This window comes from Ceratotherium simum, chromosome 5, assembly GCF_057802395.1.
Source record: "Ceratotherium simum simum isolate JZ-2026a chromosome 5, ASM5780239v1, whole genome shotgun sequence".
In the NCBI taxonomy this organism is placed as follows: domain Eukaryota; kingdom Metazoa; phylum Chordata; class Mammalia; order Perissodactyla; family Rhinocerotidae; genus Ceratotherium; species Ceratotherium simum.
In genome coordinates this window covers 40,520,930-40,537,818 of record NC_141904.1, presented here as the reverse complement: position 1 = coordinate 40,537,818, position 16,889 = coordinate 40,520,930, and the positions used below count along the sequence as shown (strand labels likewise).

General features: G+C 35.5%; 1 protein-coding gene across 6 annotated transcripts in view; it reads right to left on the bottom strand.

Moving 5' to 3' along the window:
- Positions 1 to 16,889, bottom strand: part of GOLGA4 (golgin A4) — a 118,329-nt gene that overhangs the window by 55,549 nt on the left and 45,891 nt on the right. For 5 of the 6 annotated variants that reach the window (XR_015552195.1, XM_014790553.2, XM_087430715.1 and 2 more), the window contains 5 exons: positions 12,929 to 13,027; positions 12,445 to 12,574; positions 11,140 to 11,327; positions 10,769 to 10,852; positions 8,730 to 8,877 (listed from right to left, as the gene is read on the bottom strand). Coding sequence is in view for 5 of the 6 variants with exons in the window: in XM_014790553.2 (XP_014646039.1) it covers positions 8,730 to 8,877; positions 10,769 to 10,852; positions 11,140 to 11,327; positions 12,445 to 12,574; positions 12,929 to 13,027 (649 nt within the window). In the remaining variant the exon portion in view is untranslated. The remainder of the gene's footprint in view (positions 1 to 8,729; positions 8,878 to 10,768; positions 10,853 to 11,139; positions 11,328 to 12,444; positions 12,575 to 12,928; positions 13,028 to 16,889) is intronic. The other variant, XM_087430714.1, reaches the window with a different exon arrangement.

Below are 16,889 nucleotides of genomic sequence, written 5' to 3'. Positions count from 1 at the left end.
TTCTTTGTTTTAACACATTTTTAAAATTCCAGAATCCATTATAGTATAAAAATAGATGTAGTGCTCTCTTTTTTCAAACAACAAAAAGTCCACGTCGCAATATTCCTATTTAGATATAATTTTCCAATAATTAACTTTTCTAACCACACTCAGCAAATTTTACAATATTCTCCTGTATTATATACTAACTTTAGTTTTAATCCACTGAAAGAGTTTTCCTAAGTCACTTAATTATCCATCACATAATGATTCAAGTAACATAGATCTGGTTCCACAGTTCTTTTCACCTAAACTTAATCCTCTCTCCCACTTTCTGCCACCATGTCAGAGAACCATACAATTTTATACCTAGAAAGAAACCTTTGAAATCTTTTATTTCAACATCCTTATTGAAATGCAATAACTGAGGCATCCAACTTTTCCTTCAGATGATAAATCAACTTGAATATACAGGTTTGATGGTAGAACTTTATATTGGATGTAAGAAACAATCCTTACCTTGCATTATTTTTAAAAACTAAGAATGCTGGCATTAATCAAGCTCAGCTGAGCAATAATATATCCTACTAAACCAGAATTTCTGAACCAACCAATTACTGATGGCTTCTAACTCTCAACAAAATGTAGCATGTTACACCTCTGACAGACATACAAAAACTCACTGCTTTCCACCTCCATCCTGCTTTACCAAAGTATTAAATACCAAAAAAAAAAAAAAAAAAAAAAAGGCAGTAAAACACACTGCACATATCCACATATAGAAAACATATTTCATAAGTCAGAGGGAGAAGGTCAAATACCGTATGATTTCCTTCATTAAGTAGTAGATAATAACAACAATAAACAAACACATAGGGACAGAGATTGGATTGGTGGTTACCAGAGGGGAAGGGGGGAGGGAGGAGGGTGAAAGGGATAATTCGGTACATGTGTGTGGTGATGGGTTGTAATTAGTATTTTGGTGGTGAACATGATGTAATCTATGCAGAAATAGAAGTACAATGATGTACACCTGAAATTTTTACAATGTTATAAACCAATGTTACTGCAATAAACAAAAAATTAAAAAAAAAAAAAAGAAAAGAAAACATATTTCAAACCCATTCTGGATTTTACACTGTACCACAAGTGAAGCCACTTCCTGACAGGAAGTCTGTCTCCAACCATGAGTCCCATGTCAATGCTGAAAGAGGATATACTGAGAGTTTACTAACCAGAAACGTCTCACCTAATCTTGCAACCACCAGAACACACACAGTAAAGTAGCATCCATAGACTATAACAGTCTAAAAGTGAATTCCTCACTCTTTCCAAAATGAAATTATGCTAGCATTTTTAAGGTGAGTACTAAAGAAGTATGTTCTGAATGTCTACATAATTTATCTTCCAATTACCAACAAAGGATAAGTGAGTGGGGAGAAAGAAAGCATGCATCAGCCATAGCTGACAAGTCTTCTGCCAACATGCAAGAGTGCACGGGAAAACCACGGTTATAGCACACATCAAGGGGAAGGCTAAGCACGAACTGCCACCAAAAGTTGCAAGAACACACTGTGTTCTTCCAAAGCAAAATTCAATGTATCTCAGGCAATTTTTATTAAAAAAAATTTTTTTTGAAAATATTTGTAGGCAAAACTTTAATGAACCTTAAGAATGGTCCTCTGTCAATAGTAAAATGCAAGGCAGGCCTTTTATTGCTAGCTCCTCACTTTCCACTTCAGACGAGGCTCACTCACATCCATGGGAATTATAAAAATGAACAAATGCTCACTATAAGAGTTACATGAGAAAGGCTGGCAACCTACAGCTCAATAATCCAACCATTCACTCATCAAATATTTACTGGATGTTTGCCATCTGCCAAGCATACACTAGGCACTGGGTGACATAAAGAAAATTTTTCACAAAAAGACAGTAGAGGCAGTAAGAGGGAGAGGGAAATAAAAGAACTAATCCTTAGGTAAAGCTCAGAAGAATGTGGCATTTGCTTTTGCCACTTCACCACCTTTTCGCCTCCTCATCCTCAATGTTCTTACCAACTGTAACAACAAATGCCAGAATTCTGAGATTCCAGGTAGCACTACCGGAATTTGTTGCACTGCCCCAGAGGACACTTGACTATAAGGATAACAAGACCCACTTCTACTCCCACTGCAGGGAATAAACAAAGATGCAGAAGTGTGGAAAGGCTCCCAACCTCTAAATTAACTGTTGATCCTGAGAAGCTAATTAATAACATCAAGAATGATGGGCCGGCCCCGTGGCTTAGCGGTTAAGTGCACAGGCTCCGCTGCTGGCGGCCTGGGTTCGGATCCCGGGCGCGCACCAACGCACCGCTTCTCTGGCCATGCTGAGGCCGCGTCCCACATACAGCAACTAGAAGGATGTGCAGCTATGACATACAACTATCTACTGGGGCTTTGGGGGGAAAAAAATAGATAAATAAAATCTAAAAAAAAAAAAGAATGAATAAGTGCCTATGTCTTCATCCAGCAAAAAAGCTGCTAAAATGCACGTGGTATTAAATTAAAAAAACACAGGTAGTACTACAAAATGAATGAAATGCAAATTAACAGAAAAAGCAACAAAAAGACTTTTGTTTATTAGAATTCCCACCCAATCATCAAGCCTCTTGGGAATAAAAGCAAAAGTTTTCAAAGTATCGTCCAAAGATCCTAGGGTCCTGGGACCCTTTCAGAGGGTTTATGAGGTTTCAATCAAAATAACATACCACAACAGACTGAATGCAGAAACAAGCATGAAAATCCAGCTATCTTCTACTAAGCCAAATAATGAGATAAGCAAAAATGTAAAACAAGGCCACTCTTCACACTAAATTTTGTTTTGGAAAATATAGGTATTTTCATAAAAGTATTTATACTAATATGCAATAGGTTTATAATTGTTATCTTAAAATGAACTAAATACTTTTTTAAATTTCTTAGTTTTAATTTCTAATGTAATAAATATCACCACACATAACCCACATAAACAAAAGCTCTTTGGAATCCTCAGTAAGTTTTAAGAGTGTAAAGAGGTCCCTGAGATTAAAAAGGTTTGAAAACTATTCATCTAACGTTTACATAAATGAAAAATAAAATAATACTACCACCTAGTGGCACAAACCAAACAGTACACAATACTTATACACAAATTGAGGCCTTCAGAAATTTAATATCACAGTTGCAATGGAAATCTACTTTTTAAGCCACTTTCCAAAATATATAACAAGATTCATTCTATAGATTGACTATGCTTTGATCTTTAAAAACTTTACAGATCTATCCAAAATGTCATGCACCTTACATTAACTATGCAAATTTATCTATTAAATACCTTGAAAATATCAGGCTGATCTTGAAAAATATTAGGCTAAAGCTAAGTAAATTTAATTAAGTTGAAAGTATGATTCTGTAGCAAAGAAATGTGTTCTTCCAGGTGCTGATGTTTTCCAGTAACAGTGACGTTGCCAGGGACAAAAATAAGCGCAGAGCAACAATGATTATCTAGATATATGGATGCACAACTACTACTGTAGAAATGTATCAAGCACCCACAAATGAATGACTATTAAATACACGAAAATCTAATTCCATTTAAAATAATAAATTTTTCCATCAGGTATTCATTAAGTGCCAAAATATGTACATATTACTTATCTAACATGGCAGACAAATTCTACTTTAACTCATTTAATTCTACTTTAACTTTTTTGCCTGAGAAACATGGAATTTTCTTTGTAAAGCTTATTCTAAATACCCATGATAAGAAAAAAAAATAGCCCTTACCCCAGTCCTGTTCATACAAGGCTTGGGAAAGGCACCATGATTCACTTATTGGCATGTGTGGATGCACAAAAATAAGATGTGTTGTGAGACTTAAGACTCCAAGAACACTTTGTTACATAAATTATCAGCAATTAACAAAGCACTTAAACACACATGTGATTTTTGTTTGTTATATAAATATGCATATATCTTATACATTATTTAAATACATAAACTCTATTTTAAAGGGTCCTTCAAACATCAAATAAATATGTTCCACTGAATGTCTCTGGTATATCTGGCCTATATTATACAAATGAATAAAAAACTTATTCCCTGCACAAACACAACATGGCAATAAAAAAGCAAAGAATGTTATGAATTAATCTAAGTTTTTAAGTGCAGCCAATCATAAAAAACACATAACTTCAGCAAAGACAGGGTACATGAAAGGGAAACAGGGTTAACAAAAGACAGTGCACTCTGGGAACTTTCCTAATCCAAACAGAATATTTTATTCATTCTGCATAATCGTAGGCAAGAATATTTAAGGGGGGGGAAGTGTGGTAGGGGTTCTTTTTTTCCTAATGGCTATATTTAAATCACTTAAAGGTAATGAACAAACAAGACTAAAAATATATGGGTAAGAATTTATCCTAAGAAAAAATTCAAAGATGGAATAAGCTGTATACAAAGTTGTTACAGTATTATTCATAATAGTGAAAATATAAAATAATCTAGATGTTGATCAGTAGGGAAATGGTTAAGTAAATGATGTACATGCGTTCTGACACAGCCATTAAAATATGTTAGTATTCTAGCAACATGTAAAAGTACTCCTAATATAATGCTCAGTGGAGAAAAAAGGAGCATAAAAAATTGTAGGTACAATATGATTACAATAATAAAGATTGAAAAAAGACTAAATGGAAGTATACTGAACCAACAGTGATGCGTTTTCATTTTATCTATTTTCCATTTTTTTTGGTAATATACTGCATTAATAACTAGACAGCTATCCCCACCTCCTACCCTAATTCAAACATACACACACAAACACACATACACAAAACAGCCAAGATCTAGCATGAACTTTAGCAGCATTAACATTCTACCTTGGTGCTGCATTGAAGAGAAAATATTCTAGACGATTAGTAACAATACCTAGCACCTAAAATACAGCATTGTGCACTTAAGCTGAATCACCAAACTTCTCCAAGTTTAAAATCTGGTTACTTGACAATATGACCATCTGCTCTTAAATAATACCTAAAAAGGAATGCTATCAATAGTTGCACTAAAATGCTTGTAACAGATATATTTATTTTTGGTTTTCTTTACCGCTAAAATAAATAATTTTAACAAAACAAGAGTGCTATAGTATCACACTTCAAAAAACATGCCTAACAATTCCACTAGAGAGTAGAATAAGTACTACAGGTTGATATAGCATTCTAAAGTAGGCATGTCACCGTATTCACAGTCTCAGCATTTTATGATAGAATTGTTCTTTTTAAAATCAGACATTCAGATTTCTTTTGTCCTCCAACACATGGGAGACATCACAGTTCATCTACAAAAACTATGAGGAGCAGTACAACAGATTGTTTTCCAAGAAAAGTAGTGGGGAATGTACTTGAGCCAATCTGACCTCCAGAAAAAACGAGCCAAAGAAATTAGTTATTTGTCTACTAATATCTACATGTCAAGAATTACTAAATATACCAGAGTTAAACTTTTTACAGTTGAAAATGCATTAGGAAGGTTCATATTCTCTGATAATTGTTTTACATAGACACATTTGACAACTGCAAGCTTTAATGATGTTAATGTTTCCTTCACATGGCCAGCTCTTAAATGTTTAGCCTTTGAATTTTAATTCTAAGAAAGAAAGACAAATATTTAATAGAGCAATTAAATTCTCCAAGAGCCAGATGATGTTCACGGAAACTCTACTTCCTTTCAAAGACCTTTTTTTACTTTTAGTACTAAATTAGGATTTTTATGTCAATTAGCATATGCATTTTATATTTGAACTAAGAACCATTTTATATTTGAACAGTTCTGTTCAGACTCAACTAAGACCATTAGATGAAATGTGCTTGGTATGCAAAACTAGTTTTCATTATAGATTTAAAAGTCAGCACCTTCATGGTAGAACGAGTCTGTTACAATTTTCTATCACAGCCCTCAATATAATGACTAAAGTAATAATTATGACTACAATATAATTTTTAAATACCTATAAAAGCACTCATAACTGTGTGGTCCAAAGACTTTTCAAAGTGAATGTACATTAAATAACTTTAAATCATAATTCTCTAAGTATGTATTAATTAATTTTTAATATTTTGACAGTCCTATTAACAAAAGTTTCTCACAGGCTATCAACTTTTTACAAAAACAGTTTTATGAAAATCACATTTAAAGACAAAATATATCTGTTTTGGAGAAGCAAGAGAAGGAAGGCTGTACTATTAAAGAGCTGACTGGAAGAGTTGTCTGGGAAAACACTATCCTACATGTGAATTAACTCTATATTTTGTCTACCTTTTCATCATTTACCCCTTTCAACTTGATATTTATTCATAGGTTTCTACCTCCTCACAAGATGCACCCCAATATTAAAGGAAATTTAATCCCTTAGCCAGCATTATTTTCTCTTGACTGGGTATATTAGTCAACAAAAGCAGTCCTAAACATGGAAAGGCTAGACATGAGAAGCTGAGACTATGCATTAGGTGTTCTGTTCACTGAAAGCAAAACTGTTGAGCAATGTCTCACAACTCTCAAACTGCTTCAACTAAGTTTTCCGAGAATATATTCTGAGGGAAGTTGTCTATTAACATTCTCTGAAGAGAAATTTTCTTAGGTTTATTGGGAACAAATTCATTAACTAAATTCTCCAGCCTTATCAACAAAACAACTGCAAGGAGATGGGGAGATATTTACGAGCACGTTTGGTGTCAACTAACTACCTCTCTCATCCAGACCCATTGCCCTCCTTAAACCTTACAATCTGGTTTCCAAAATCACTTCTGAAACTGCATCCTATGAATAAAGTCCTCACCAAATTCAAAGAAATTCAAAGACCTTTTTAAAAGTCTTGCATCCTACCTTCCCTACTTCTGGAAATGCCTCCTATATTCCCCCAAAAAGCATAACTATCCACAATTCCTATGACTTTTTAGGTAACTTTTTTTCCTCATTTATTTCTCTCTGCAAAACTCAAGATCTCTATGGTTAAGAGCACAGACTCTGGACTCAAAACGCCTGGATTCAAATCCTGACTATACACTTACTCCCTGTGCATGAATGTAGGCAAGTTACTTAACTTCTATGTTCTTAGGTTTTCTTATTTGTAAAATGAGGATAATAATAGTACCTATTTCATAGAAATTGTGAGGATTAAATACAAGTACACACAAGTAAATACAAGTAAAGCATTTATAATAGAGTCTTGCATAAAATAACGTAGTGTTGGCCACCAGTAGTAGTAGCAGCAGTAGCAGCAGCAGCAGCAGCAGCAGCAGATGCATGTTAAGTGTTAGCAGTAACAGCTGCTGCTGCCGCCGCTACTACTACTACTGTAAAACTTAATCTTTTGGAGAAATCAGCCTCTCCTACAGATTCACCATAGGCTTCAACCTTAAGCTAATGACTCCCGAAAGGTGCTCCAGTTTCTTATTTCCAAGTTCCTACAAGTCAATTCCACTTGGAAAGCTCATGATTGACTCAAATTCAAAGTATCTAAGCAAACTCATCATTTCACTCCATGCTTAAATTTCCCCATTTAGATCTCCTATTCTGACTTCACACTATTTAGTCTCCTAAGCTTAAAACCTTGGAGTCATCTTAGCTTCCTACTTTTCTCTGACCCCTCCAAGTTATCAGATACCAAATTCTGCAGATTATACTCTTCCTATCCTTCCCAGATCCATAATCCTAGTCAATGTGGCCAAAGCTCTAAGTCCCTCAAACCTGGATTTCTACTTTTGCTTCTAAGTTTGACTTCCCACTTTATGTCTTTTCTACACAAAAGACTAGCCTCTATCACATTATGTTTTCCTATTACTGGTTTCTTTTTGTCTTGTACACCAAAGTGTACTCACCTTTTACGATTTTAATAGTTTCTTCACAATCCATTTCCCACTTTAGCAAGAATGGTTTTCAGTTGATTCACACACTCACTATGGTCAGTGTGCCTGTTTATGGCATCTGAAATGTGTGCTACCCCCACCTCTCTGTTTGGGCTCATTCTATTCATTATTTGAGGCCCAACTCAAAACTCACATCCTCACCAACCTAAAGGCACTAGTTCATTATGCTGTCTCCACTTTCTAACATCTCTCCTTTCTTTCCTAGCATTACCCAGTATTGCACCTTGCTGGTCTCTATACTTTACAGCCTAGCATTTATTTTGTCAAAACACAATGCTATTATGTATAACAATGAATTATTCATTATTCCCTTAAAAAAGCAGAGTATATCTTATACTTTTTGTTTACACCAGAGCATCTAAAAGGTAGCAGTTATTTAATATGTACCATGCTGTGCCTACTTGGAAAGTTCCAAAACTGTAAACCTGAATTTTGATGCTCTAAGGCAATGGTCAGCAAACATTTTCTAGAAAGGGCCGGCCAGTAAATATTTTAGGCTTTGCAGGCCACATATGGTCTCTGTCATATATCCTTCTTCTGTTTTTCAGCTACTTAAAAATGTAAAAATCATTCTTAGCTTGAGAACCCTACATCAATAGGCCATGCACGGGCTGAATTCAGCTCATAGACCATAGTTTACCAACCCCTGCCTCCTCTAAGCAACAGTTCTATGTCTTATAAAGAGTCTCTACAGTTAAGCATTTTTATCAATATTTAACTAATTTTTCTAAGTGTTGGTTGGTCAAGCACTTTACATGACTTTTGAGCTCTAACATAAAACAAGTAACCCCTGAGTTCTTACCAGCTCTTTCAGACTTTTCTTTCTGTTCCCGTAATTCTTCTCCTTGGGTGGTCATCTGTTTGATGCGACTACGAAGTTGGGCAATTTCTTCTTCTTTAATTTCCAGGGTTTCATGCATCTGCCGTTTTGTCTCTGCTATTACCATTCCCTAAACAGAAGTGCAGACTCTGAAGTGTTTGTATAACAAAATTGCATCATCAATAGCACATATCAAACTTACTTTGAAAAGGCAAAAACCATAGTATTTCTAGTAAGTACAGCGTAAGAATTATTTCATTATTTCACAAACTGTGAAGTCTGTGTTCTGCATCATATACTACATACTGGTATTAGTATGTAGTACTACTACTACTGTAGCTGCCATATACTATACTATATACTATACTAATATCAGTCACCTGATATTAGAAATTAGGCACCCCCATTCCTCCAATTTGCTAATTGTTACTATCTTCCCACTCTCTGGATAATCTACACAGGAAATAAAGGTCACTAGGGGGAAAAAGATAATCAAATATTATATATTAAATCAGTCATTCACGACTAACAAAAAATGGGGGGGTTCAACTTGTTTCTTGAAAAATAAGACTTTGTGACAGCTATTTTATGGCCTTAAGATTATTACCTTACTTCCAGGGTTTGTCAATCCCTGTTTTAGGGTATGACTCTTCCAGATGACTAATATTATAAAAACCAGGTACGTGGGGCATTATTATACAAAATTTCAAAACAAAATCGTGGGCCTTCAGTTTCTTCAAAAACCAAATCACAACAGGAAAAAAGAGAGAGAGTGAGAAAAAGAGAGGGCAGTGGAACCTATACATTAAAAGCAGTTTTAAGAGTCATATCAACCAACCGCAATGAAAGAAACTTATTTGGATCCTGATTCATAAAAATGGGGAAAAAAATGTATGAGACAAAAGAGAAAATCTGAAACTTACTAGATAGTTGATCACATTAAGGAATTATTAAATTTTTAGATGTGATCATGATAATGTGGTTATATTGTTACAAAAATAAGGAGTCCTTTATTTTAAAGATATATTAAAATACTTATGGAAGAAATGATAAGATTTCTTGGATTTGCTCTACAACAATCCTGGGTTGAGGATAATAGGGTTTGGGAACGTACAGATGAAACAAGATTAGCCATAGATGCTAACTGTTGAAGCTGGCTGATGGGTTCACAAGAATTCATATTATTAATCTTTCTACTTTTGTAAATATTTTGTTTTTCAAAATAAAAAGCTGTTTTTTTTTTTAAAGTGGGCCTTCATACAGCTTATGGAGTAGAATCTAGCAAAATGATATTAGAGAATGAAAAGAGTACCAATACATTTCAATAACACAACAGCTATGACATGCTCTTAATTACATGGCCACTTAAAATACTATAACTACAGAACAGCATATTAAAGAAAATGGTGGATGGTGTGTTACTACCCGAGGCTGCTTTAAAAAAAGGAACCAAGAACTTGGGGCTGAAAGAGTTAGGTCAAAACTATGTGCCCATGAATTTTTCAGTTGTCTTTGCTGCCATAGCTATAGCTGCTGATCCACCTCTCAACTGCCAATCTCATCTACTATACATTCTAAAATTCATTTGCAGAAATTTCTGTTTATGTTAATAGATACAGTACCACTTCTTTCCTTTTTAGGCAATTTATCTGAGAGATTAATCTGTTTCTATTATATTTGAAAGATAATACTTATTCACAGTTAGTAATGCCTTAACTATTAGTAATTTAACTTTTCTCTAACAAGTATTTATGTACTATAATTAGATTTCCTTTGCAACAGTTATTCTAATCTATAAATCAAAATGCTGACTGGGATCAAGAAATCTCAGAGAATCAGCTTCACATGATACAAAACTAATGCTAATAGTTATATAAATCTAGAAATTAAAACAAAAAGATTTTTCATGGAAGCAGCTGCAATAATTTTGGAAAGCAGAAGTCTGAATGCTTTCAACTGCTTCCAAAAGGGAATTCTGGGCCCCCTGACAAATTTTAGTATCGTAAGTGTGGTTGTTTTACCTTATCTTGTTCAAGCTGTTCAATTAAGTTCTTTGCATCACGCAACTGAGTGATAAGTTTAGTCTTCTCAGCCATATGAAGCTCCTAAAAAAATTTTAAAAATTCATTTCCATCTCTAATAAAGCTTCTCCTCAAATGAGAACTCTAAACATTTTATCTAATTTGGATACTTCTCATAGTCTAGTAGGAGAAAGTACACAGGATGTCTCAAAAATATGGTAAATGCTAAGAAGCGCAGGGCACTTGGGTGCCCTCTCCATGCTGTCCACAGAGGAAAGGAGAAGGCTTTCCAGAGGAGGTGCAGGCCACACTGGGGCCTATGGATCTAGCTTTATAGGGCTACATTAAACTAAACTCATTTGCTCTTTTACCTTCATCTTTTCTAGTTCTTGAAGTCTTTCATCTAGTTGTTCTTGCAGTGCTTCTTTTTCACTGGTTAACAGCGTACATTGTTCCTTGTGCGACTGAATTGTTTCCTTACAACGCTGCAGTAGATTCTCTTGACGCTTAACTCTTTGCTGAAGTATTTCCAGTGTTTTAGCAGAAGCTCCATCTCCCCCTATTAACAATAAGGCAGCATAAGCAGGGGCAGTCAGTAAGGAATATAAGGGCTCCCTGCGAACGGTTACTCTGTTAGTTCACAGGAGTGTATTCTTATCCCAACACTCTGCTATACGCTGAGCCAGATCAACAAGAGAGGGGCACCCTTTCAAACCTCTACTCTCTCACTATTTGACGCTTATCTGAAGAAGCTGAGTAGTGCATTTACCTCCTCTGTGGTTCAACCCCACCCCAAATGACCCACAACTCTCAGTAGTTAACTAACATTAACTGAATCCACCCTCGTTAAAAGTCAGTTATGATGATCATCTTTTGTTATTCAAAAGTGCCCCTTTTGTTGTAGCTCCTATCCCAAAAGGACTAATAAAGTATTCCTTCCAACACACTCCAATCTCTTTCCAAGACGAGTTCTGGTAAGTACAGCTTTCTCCATCTCCTTACACTTATGAGTGAAGGTTTCACATTCCAAGGGAATTTCAGGACCCCCTTACAAGTTGGTCACTCAGATAGACAGCTGCTCAGCACTTTACTCTGGCCCTGGCTGGACCAAAAGTTTATCAAACTCTCCTTAAGAGAAAGAGCTAGTAAATAATAAGTGGGAATTTTACTGAATGTGTACCTCAAAGCTGCAAAGAGTAGGGAGGGCTATAAATGGATTTTAAGAAAAAACTATTCCTTCTTTTACAGTTAGAAAGCAAGTAATAGGGCAAATACAGGCATCTTTGAATATAGAACTATTAACTATGTAATACTACTTAAAAACTTATAGCCAAATAATTACCAATAGCATATTCATTAATCTTGAGCAGAACTGACCTGTTTATACGAAATCTAGCTACTGCCATTATACTGTTTTATTAAACAGTATAATAAATGAATTTCAATACAACGAAAATGCAGTGCTACTCACGGCCTTTCAAGTCTTAAAACGATTACTTAGATACTTTCTACTGAATAACAATGATAAAAAACAAAAAAACTCTTGCATCTTTCTGGAAATGTTAGGATCAAGGACACTTTACTTCTATCTCACCCATGTCTACTAGCTTATGCCTTGGAATCTCTCAACATTCTCCTCTAGTTTTTAAATTAACCTTTGACAAGATGAAGCTTACCTACTGGCTCTACATCACTGTCCGTGCTCTCTTTAGTGTCGCCTTCAGCCTGTAGTTCCATCTGTGAGAGTGGTTTTGGTAAATCAATATTCATCGGACCATTTCGTAACCGTTGCTTCAGCAGAGAAACCTAACAAAAAATGTGCTTCATTGGAAAAAATGATTCAAAAGAAACTACGGCAGTAGTACTTTCTCTAAAACAGAGAGAGGATAAAGTAAACAATATCCCTTTTGCTACTGGGGGAAAATTAAAATAAAAAGTTACTCCCAATGCAGCTGATTTTTATATTTGCTATTTTCAGTGTTACCATATTAGCCAAAAGATACAGTAAATCAAAAATTATCCTTAAAATCAACTGAAGAAAACCAAAGAGTTTTTAAAATAGGCCTTTTTTTTACCATCTGGAACGTATGAGATATCCCATCAAAACTCATTTATTTTTCTTTATCCAAAAATTCCACACTTTTTCTTTTCATCTTTTACCTGAGTCTGGAGAACACTAATATACTGATCTTTTTCCTCTAAAGATGCATCAAACTCCTCTTGGAGATGTTTCTTCGCTTGCTGGTCCATTTGAAGCTCCTAAAACATAAAGGACTTTATAGGTAGTTTTCAGTATAAAATAAAAAATACAAACTTGAAGTTTTCCAAGTTTAAAAACATGATCCAGATTTGCATTTCTCTTAAGATAATGTATCAGCAACAATAATTAGAGAATAATCAGCATTTAAAACATTAGTATTTACACCAGCAAGTAATTTTGTTCCTTAAAGAACATGAAGACCCAAGAAGAAAGAGTGTATTTTTGAAGCTATAATGACTGCTGAATTGATAATAATGTGGAGAGAATTAAAAAAATTAATTACTTAAGATAAAAGTAAAACTTTATCTTACTTTAAGATATTTTACTACTCGTGCTACCTTATATTCACTTGATCTAAAACTAAATTGTTATATACCAAACAGATAGCCAAAAGAGCCTTCCTCCTCCCAATACATGAAAGTGTTCAATAGCCAAAACCAGAAGCTTCCTCATCTGTAAAGTTAAAAGGTTGAACTAACTGATCCCCAACAGTAAAATTTCAAGTTCCTGAAATTACTTAAAATGCTGCTTTCCTTAGGTCATTAATGAGCCCTCCTAACTAAATCCAATGCTCTCTCCCTCTCTGCTATACCAGTTGGCAATAATTACCTCCTCAAGTGCGGTACCTGCTTTCCGTGGCTTCAGGGCTCCTGTCTATATTCCTGTCTCTTACAGTTTCCTCTGTGTCCTTCATCAGTTCTATAGGCATCTTTCCCTCTGGGCTCAGTCCTGTATCCTCAGTGCTTCTCCCTTACACTTACTTCATTAGAATGCTAGAGATTAACATTTGGAACATTTTAGATATCCTATCAAACCCTCTCTATTTTTCTGGGATTCCTACTTTTCTAATTCCCTAAGCTCAAAATATTCAGTCACATTACACTTACCTTTGTTGATCCCTGCATATAACCAAATTCTTTTATTACTTTCTCTACAATGTTTAGGTCCTATCTTTTTCCACATCCATAACAATCTTCCGGATCTCTATAATTTTCGATGATTAATTTCCTTTAGTAGCCTTCTAGAGAGAATTCTTACCTCAAGTCTTCCCCTGATTTAATCCAACCCTCACACATTCACTAGAAAATTTTCCTCAAACAACATTTGCAAGGACTTATAAGCAACGCCCTGTCCTTGCACTGTTTCAAATTTACTAATTCTCAAACCACTGAGGCACTAACTGTCTGGCACTAACTGTCCTCTGTTCTCCCCCACACTGCCACTGCCCCAAGATCTCTAAGCACGTTATTTACGGTTCCTTTTGCTAAAGACTCCTGGCTTGACTTCCCCTCACAGCAGTCTCCAAATGCTGGTCTTTGAATCAGGACTTGCCAGAACGAAGTTTTCACAAACCCATAGTGAAACAAGAAACAGAGACCAATGTAGAGAGTCTTTCTTAGATCTAAATTTCTTTCATTTAAACAACTGTACTTTATTCTGAGAATATGTCCTTCCTAATTTTTTTATTATTAAAAAACACTTTATTTCATGAAATAATATCAGTAAAAGAATCTGGTTCTTTATTCTCGATGTCCTTAGTTGAAAAAATACAAGTTAGCAGCCCTATGACAATTATCCTTTCCTCTATTTCTGGAAGGAACTGGAGGTAATATTTCAGCCTATGAAATCCAAAAGTCTGGAAAGCACTGTCCTCCATGACTTTGCACAGGCCAATTCTTTAAGTCTGAAACAGCTGTACCTCTCCTTACTAGCAATGCAGTCCTTTACTTTCTTTAAAATTCATTTCTTATACATAATTTTCTACACCCTACCGTACTAGACTCTGTTATATGGCATCCCTAACAGCCCATAAAAACTCTCCAATTTAGGGCCGGCCCTGCGGCTTAGCAGTTAAGTGCACGCGCTCCGCTGCTGGCGGCCCGGGTTCGGATCCCGGGCGCGCACCCACACACCGCTTCTCCGGCCACGCTGAGGTCGCGTCCCACATACAGCAACTAGAAGAATGTGCAACTATGACATACAACTATCTACTGGGGCTTTGGAGGACAAAAAGGAGGAGGATTGGCAATAGATGTTAGCTCAGAGCCGGTCTTCCTCAGCAAAAAGAGGAGGATTAGCACGGATGTTAGCTCAGGGCTGATCTTCCTCACAAAAAAAAAAAAAAAAAAACCTCTCCAATTTATACTATAGTTTTCAGGTTTTGAATGTTTTCATCTCCTCATCTAGATAAGAAGTCCTTGGATACAAGGGCAGCATCTCCCTCCTGCTATCTTACACTATTCTACCACTAAGCACTCCATAAACAATAAAGACTATAGTGATAAAGGAACTTAGGAGTTGTCTACTTAGATCCCAACTATAGCCCACAGGCTGCCTGGCCAACTCTCCATCATATCCATAATAGGGATCTCACTAGCTCCAGAACTGAACCCTGGTATCTGGAGTCACTTCTCACTTTCAAAAAGTTCTTCTGATTAGACCCTTGGGGTCATCAAGAACAAATCTAACACCTTCTTCCATATGACACTACTTCCAAACTCTGAAGTCAGGCAAAATCAAACCCTGATTTTTCTCCCCCAAAATCTGATTTTCCCCCACTATTCCCCATCTCAGCAAATGACACCACTACTCACTGTCACTCAAGCCAAAAACTCTGGAGTCAACTTTGACTCCTCTCTTTTTTCCCCCATGTTCAATCATCAGCAAATCACATTGGCATTACCTTCAAAGTAGGTATCAAATCTGACCATTTCTCACCACCTCTATCTCTACCACTACTACTGATAGAAGAGTCTTAAAACTGGCTCCCATTTCCATTCTTATCCCCCACAATCTATTCTTCAAAGAGTAGCCAGTCTCTGACCACCCTCTCTGAGGCCTCACTCAACCTTCATCCCTTTACACTTGCTTTATTTTTCCTAATAGAACTATTTACTACCTGACAGTGTGTTATGTATGTATGTACGTCTTACCCATTAGGAAATAAGCTTCATGAGGTCAAGGATTTTGTCTTATCCACCCTTATATATTCTGTATCTAGGGATGTGTGTATAAATAGATAAAATAATCCAGGTATTTAGTAGGTCTGGCATAATAAATATTTATTGAATAAAAACAATGTTCCTTGGTCTTCTCACGTAACATATCCCCAGCTTTTCCAACCACTCTTAAGAGGACATGATTTCAAGTCTCCGTACCATTCTGGTCAGTTTTTTTCTTTTTTAACATTCTATCAACTTGACTAAACCCTTTCAAAAAAAAGAAAAAGACAAGTGATGCCAAGTACTGATTCTAAAGTCCAATCTTAAAATTCAGTATCTTACTGGGGAAAAAAGTCTGCATGTTAGCCACTTATAGACAAAAAAAAAATGTTCAAGATTTAGTATTATCTGACAGTCTACATATCAACCTCAATCATCCAAACTATTTTGTGAAAATGTAAGCTTATGGAAGAAAAGTAACTCTTTCAGAAATCTAAGCAAGCCGTATTTCCAATTTAGGTTTAAATCAGTAATGATTTAGAAAATATTTTCAACTTAGTTTATCTGCCATCAAATATAGTCAATAGGCTTCCTCCAGTTAACTGCTTAAACTAGGCCCTCTTCAAGTCACAAGAATAAGACACTGAAGTGTAATGAAATTGAACTTTTTAGCACAATAATAAATAGCGCTATAATATTACTAAATATAACAACTAATTCAATAATTCTCCTATTGTTGGCCATTTAGACTGTTTCCAAATTTTGGCAAACCCTAGGATTAACGTTTGTATGCATAAGTTTTACAAGGTCTTTCTGATTACTTTTTTAGAGAGAAATTCTGAAGAGTGGGATGTATCAAATACCTTGAACTGTTTCACTATTTTTTATCTCAGTCCTATGTTACCCATTATGTTCAGAG